The sequence below is a fragment of the Lepisma saccharinum genome, chromosome 20 (genome assembly GCF_977018435.1).
Source record: "Lepisma saccharinum chromosome 20, izLepSacc3.1, whole genome shotgun sequence".
NCBI lineage: Eukaryota > Metazoa > Arthropoda > Insecta > Zygentoma > Lepismatidae > Lepisma > Lepisma saccharinum.
Window position 1 is genome coordinate 4,229,853 of NC_139248.1, and position 6,212 is coordinate 4,236,064.

The 6,212-nt window shown below is 34.7% G+C and overlaps 2 protein-coding genes across 2 annotated transcripts; one reads left to right on the forward strand and one right to left on the reverse strand.

The window, feature by feature from the left end:
• Positions 1 to 1,358: 1,358 nt before the first annotated feature.
• On the reverse strand, positions 1,359 to 1,995 carry LOC146003781 (uncharacterized). The gene is made up of 2 exons (XM_083142196.1): positions 1,866 to 1,995; positions 1,359 to 1,570 (listed from the first exon to the last, which is right to left on the reverse strand). Exons 1-2 carry the CDS (start codon positions 1,993 to 1,995, stop codon positions 1,359 to 1,361), a joined length of 342 nt encoding a protein of 113 aa, XP_082998322.1.
• Positions 1,996 to 2,850: 855 nt separating this feature from the next.
• Positions 2,851 to 5,834, forward strand: LOC146003782 (uncharacterized). The gene is made up of 2 exons (XM_083142197.1): positions 2,851 to 2,927; positions 4,735 to 5,834. Exons 1-2 carry the CDS (start codon positions 2,851 to 2,853, stop codon positions 5,714 to 5,716), a joined length of 1,059 nt encoding a protein of 352 aa, XP_082998323.1. The 3' UTR covers positions 5,717 to 5,834.
• The last annotated feature ends 378 nt before the right edge of the window (positions 5,835 to 6,212 follow it).

Below are 6,212 nucleotides of genomic sequence, written 5' to 3' on the forward strand. Positions count from 1 at the left end.
TTCATCATTTCAATAGGTTTACATATAGATAACAGTAATCTCCGATTAATAAAGTACAATAATCAATTGATGATACACCTAACATCGAAAAGCACTAATTCAATGAAGCCTGTTAATATTGCAAAAAGTTAACGATTGTGTAATCAAATAAATTATTGTTATAACTGATATTAATGGAAAGAAAGCAGAATTTCACATCATTAGCATATCATTTTAATACTACCAAAATTAATTACTTTAAATATTTTGTTGCAACACTTGATAACATTAAAAATTTACTACCAAATCTTGATAATAATAAAATTTCTTGTTATAATTTTTGTTTTTTAATATTACACTTTTTCTTTCCCCCTCCAATGAAATTCATGGTACAGTATTGAAACAGCTTAAAAAATTGAGAAGACAATGGATTGAATACACTATAGTTTCTCTTGGTCTTGTGGAATGAGCTAGAGATTATATAGAACTCAAAATCAACCTTTTCTTATTTCTTTTAATCTAAATGCAACATACTTTCTTAGCAGTTTCGCTATGGTACTTAAATAAATATTAAAAAATCAGTTGCTTCCTGAAATTAATACTTTAGCAAAGTACAAAATATTTCAAAAAAGTGCATGTTATGCAGCAACATTAACTTGATGCAAAATTAAAAGATGTAACATTCAAGGTATCACATACATATGTCTATAACAGTTTTACTTGTAGAAAAAATATTTTCAATTTGTTTCATCTTTATGTATTTAAAATGCACACACTGTACAATAACAATCAGCTTATACACAAAAATAAACACTGTACATAACTTTTATCTAACAAGCAGTGCAGGTCTGATACTTGCGCGACCAGAAACTGGTCATTCGCACCTGGTCTGAAGTATACTGAAAGAGTTGTACCGACGCTGGACCGATATAATATCATGCCTTTTTTTATTTACAACACTACCAATATGGCAGAACTGTACACTTTTCAGTATAAGAATTGAATATGTTCTTTAATCCTTCCTATTATTTACCATAATATCAAAGAACAAGTACTGAGTGAATGTACTAACAATCATTTTTGTACCTCATATGATGCAGATTGAACAGAAATTCTTGTCCAATTTAAAAAAAGTAATTTTTCAATAACGGCTCTGGAAAAAGAATAACAAATGCACAAAAATATACTAAGAAACTTCTTTCCTTCACAATAAATCCCAACAACACATATGCTCAATGTCATGGTTTACATGACTTCTGGGGATATTTTGATTATGTTAACTATATTGCTCTCAGTCTAAGTGAAACATGATTCCCCCTCATGGCACCTTACTACTGAAAAAACTATCAACACTGTACAGATTCTACTATCAGTTGACACTATTGCCTTCTTCCTGCTGTGTCCTTTTCGGAACCTAAAGATTCAATGGCTTCTTCCTTATCTTTACCACCCAAATATTGGTAGTTGACGAAGCGAACCCCTTGTGTTACTTGAGCACATTCGTTGGTGAAGTGGCAGGCGAACAGCAGCATATTTTGTGGCTGGACTTTCCAAGCAAACCTCATGAATATTAATGAATACAAGCACAGGGCTGAAAGCAAACAAAAACAAAAAAATTACTCTACCTCTTGAAACTGAACGCTTACAAGGAGAGGCTACTGGTTCAGAAATTGAGTTTGGGATGAGACTTCTTGTGGGAGGTGCCAAGATGCTACCATGCACTAGCCAGTCATTTCTGAAGAAAAACTACAAAGATTAGAAGCTTTCGAAGCACACCTCACGACATGAAGATATTGTCTTTATTTCAATCAAGTATTAAATATAATGTAATAAATAGTTGCTAGAGGTAACAAGAAAAAAGTTTGCCAATCTAACAGGAAACGAACCTGGAACCTTCGGCATGTGAAATTGATACACTACCACCAGGCAACTATGCCACTTGGCAGTCTGACAATATTTTTCCTCCTCATGAGGTGTGGTTGGAAAGCTTCTAAACTTTGAAGTGAACACCAGCATCTTGGCTTATCAATTCCTATAAGGTACCCAAACTCAATTTTCCATGCTGAAGCCTCTCCTAGTTAGTTTCAAATATATGGAGATAGTATTTGCGCGTGTGTGTATAATGCGCACCGTGGTTTCTGATTGGGAAAAGTGACAAAAATTATATCTCTTATTTAATGAGCAGTATAATCCAGGTTCAAGAAATGGCTTTCTTAGTTGTACGTCATAAAGCTGCTGCTACCCCCGATCAAAAGTGAATGACATGCCATCCTACCTATTCAATTAGTCACCGGTTGCTATGTGGACCACGAGGAAAATATCCTCTTGTATAAACAAGAAGTCACCAACTCACACCACTTCCCCTGCTCTCCCTCCACTGTGATTAGCATTCAAAGCTTTCACTCTTTTAACTACCTTATTTATACAGTAATAGTAGAAAGCAAGATCAACATTACATTATGGATTTGCAGTGCTCAGGAAGTTATTTTCTATTCCCAACAAATACCGGCGATAGGCATCCCATGTAACAGAAGGTGCACGCTTGAATTCCGCCAGAAAGGCACTGGTTTTCTTGGTGTTGCAGAACATTACATCACAAAGTGAAATATCGTTGGAAATGGCATTTAAATTTTCTACGTGGTTTTGCCCATTCCCTCGTTACAGTTTTCTAAAAAAAACTTCAAAATGTATATATTTTCCATGACTAATGTAACATTTAATGTAACGTGTTCCTCCTAATTAATCATGTATTGAAATAAGTTAAATAATTGCATTATTTCAAATAATTATTAGGGGGTACATTGAGATCTGTAAATTTGATTACTAATAGAAGCAATTTAGATAGATGACAAAAGTAAAAAAATAGTACATATGACAGAGGAGGCATATTCATCTTTGTTGACCGTGATATTTTGTTTACTAGATGAAAACAGTAAAGATGATCAAAGGTAAGATAAGATTGCGAAATGAGGACTAACTACCAGAAAAAGTGTACTTAACCCCTCCCTTTCGAAAATCCTGGGCACGCCACTGCAGACAACAGCGTAAATGCCATTTTTTTTTTACATGAAGAAAGATTAAGTTTTCATGTGACAACATTATCATCTTTATTTGAAAATTATCATTCAGGTGTAATGCATGCACAATTTTGTAGAAATGAATTATGAGACTGGAAATGAGTTGGTAATTCTGTATTATATGCATAATATTGCATTTGATTTTTACACTGTAATAAAGATATATTAATTAAAAATTCGAGGTGAGTGTTTAATTCTGTCTCCTAAAAATTATTTATTCCTTATGAATATGAGAAATTGTTGTAAAGAACTGAGTTAAAAGGTAAAACTCTCAAAGCCGGGAATCGGCTGTAACTCGTTTATTCTGTAAATGTTGACATTCCTACTTACTTATTCTGCATTACGAAAGATTGTTTAACAAGGGTATCACTTTTTTTTTAACGAAATTAGTATCTATTGTCGACATATCGAGTAATTATTTTTCATTCTTTTCTCGCTTCCTGAACACTCAAAATGGCGGGCAAATCTTGACTAGTGTTGTGTTTCAAACAGCAAAGCAGTGTTTCAACCTTCTTAACAGAAAAATTCCCGCATAGCCCTGAAAATCATTCATGCATAGCCCCAAAAACCATTCCCGCATAGCCCCAAAAGCCATTCACGCATAGCCTCAAAAACCATTCTGGATTGTATAACCATCCATGAATAGCCTCAGAAACCATTCACAATAGTCTCACACACCATCGCGGTAAGGTTAGGTTAGGTTGCTTTAGGTTGGGCAATATAGTGAAAAAACTGTGTGTTTGGAAACACTTACCTGGGATTACATCATCAGATGCTCGCAACATCCGGTTGAAGTACATGGATGGGAATGCAAGCAACAGCTTTCGGGCATAAAACGGACATTATTATAGAAAAATACATGAATTAGGGGTGAAATACATTGAAAAATTCGAGAAAACACTTCTACGACCTTCCGAAATTACTCAGAAACTCCATTCCGTGAGTACTTTCTCCTGTAAATTTTGAAGAAATCCGATTCCCAGCTTTGACAGTTTTACCAGTTAAAATTCTTTGAAATAGAGCAATCTATTCACATCTTGCCAGTTGGTTTTTATTACATAAATATCGCAGCTTTGGCTATGTATGTTGTTTCGACTTCAACTGAGAAGCAAACATTATTAATATGGCAATGCAATTATTGAGTAATGTAATTTGATGCTGTTAGTGTCCAAGGGGCTCGAATTAGCAGCAAGGTCCACCTGCAGTGTCATGTTAATGTAGAAGTTCCTCCCCAAAATTCCCAAAGAGATATGTATATCACTCACCAGATGCCAAATTTTTTCCACAGCAGGCTGCATCATCAGATGAAACTGTGCATACGGAAGTCTTTGTTAGACAGGAAAGATTGCCAGGTCATGAACATAAGATTGGTACAAAATAACATGGTTCCCTAGCTAAGCTTGTTGAAATGCGATAGTGGCATGGGTTTTTTTATTTTGACTGTGTAAGGCGAAGAGCATGTCAGGTGGAAATGTAGTAATATTTTATCAAAGATAATGATAGCTGTGCATGGGAGAAAAATAGCTGTAAATCCTGCAGTTGATTCATTTAATGTAGGGTTAATAGAGTAGAGACAAAAATTCATATTGATAAAGCTATTTTATCGCAGACATTATGATTAGCTGTAATGTAAGAATTATGTGATTGAACATTTTCTAATTATTTGTGTTCATTTTAGGGAAGAAAGAACGACTTCAACAGTATGTCCTAAACAAAGAAACAAGAAAGTACCAGGAGTTAATTTGTCAACTACCAACTCAAATATCTTGGATCACTCGGGTGAAGTCAGAAGGATTTCAATACGTAACAGAAAGGAGTTGAAGAACTCTCTAAAAGAACCAGTTACATCAGATGATGAATGTAGCAATGTAAAGAAACCAAGAGTTTACGCTGGAAGAAAAATATGTGAGAAGGTATACAAATGTGAAACATGTGGGAAAATTTGCAGTTCAAGTCGGACTTTACGATACCACAGGAGCTCGCATAACGATAATGTTTGCAATATTTGCGGAAAGAAATTCAAGGGAGCACCAAACATGATAACCCACATGAAACTTCATAGCAAAGAAAAGCCGTTCGTGTGCACCATCTGCAACGAGTCATTTGTAACTAAAACGAAGTTAAAATTGCACGAGAATAAGCACAAGGAATATTCTCCTTTCAGGTGCCGGTACTGCCAGAAACTTTATTCTACAAAATATGCTTTGAAATACCATGAAAACGTGCACACAAGAGAAAGCATGTACGTCTGTGAAATATGCAATGCAGAGTATGCATATTATTCTAGTCTCTGCTCGCACAAACAAACGCACACGCCGGAGAATCATTTGTGTGATTTGTGTGGGCAGTGCTTTAACTCGAAGTTGAAGTTTTCCAATCATCTCAGGAGGACACACAAAAGCGGAAGTAAATTGTTGTTGACGTGTGGAACGTGCGGAAAGACTGTCACCAGTCGTAAATCTCTTATCGATCACAGCAGACTACATACAGGGGAAATGCCATATCTGTGTGATGTTTGCAAGAAACATTTCCGTACCCGTAGTTTGTTATTTGACCACATGAAAACTCATACGGGAGGTAGACGATATGCATGTAAAATCTGTAACAAAACATATTCTCGACTACATTACCTTGAGTCGCATCAAGCATTTCATGAATGAAATGTGAATGTTAGTATGAAACAAAAGGGCAAAAATATGTTCCAATTCATGGACTTGTACATGAGTTCTGAGAATTCATTAGTTTCTTTTTTGTATTAGTTGTACTATAAATGCAGAGTCAAGCTTCAAATATTTAAGTTTCAATGTATTACAATAATTTTGTAACAGATTTTGATACCAGTCTCTAACCTATTGTGATGCACATTATTATTTAGTTTAAATGTAATGTCTATGAACATAAGGGAGTATTTTTAAAAAATCTGTTGGCATTTTATGCATATCATTAGAAAAAAATAAGTGTGGAATTCTAAGAAATGTATTTATCTGGCTTTTTCAGTGAAGATGAAATTTGTCAGCTGCAAAATACATGAAAAGCAAAATATAAAGTTTTTTTTTAAAAAAAACTGCATACAGTATTACATTAAGCATTAAGTGTATAGCAAGTGCCTTAAAGCAAACACCCAACACCCACAGTAACTTTCATGTGTACTGTATT

Bases quoted from the DNA above. Each gene is read 5' to 3' on its own strand.
- LOC146003781 (XM_083142196.1), bottom strand. From the start codon at position 1,995: ATGCTGGTGTTCACTTCAAAGTTTAGAAGCTTTCCAACCACACCTCAT. The intron at 1,571-1,865 runs GTTCGTTTCCTG...GTTTGCTTTCAG, and splicing joins TCACATGCCGAAGGTTCCAG to CCCTGTGCTTGTATTCATTA.
- LOC146003782 (XM_083142197.1), top strand. From the start codon at position 2,851: ATGACAGAGGAGGCATATTCATCTTTGTTGACCGTGATATTTTGTTTA. The intron at 2,928-4,734 runs GTAAGATAAGAT...TGTTCATTTTAG, and splicing joins AACAGTAAAGATGATCAAAG to GGAAGAAAGAACGACTTCAA.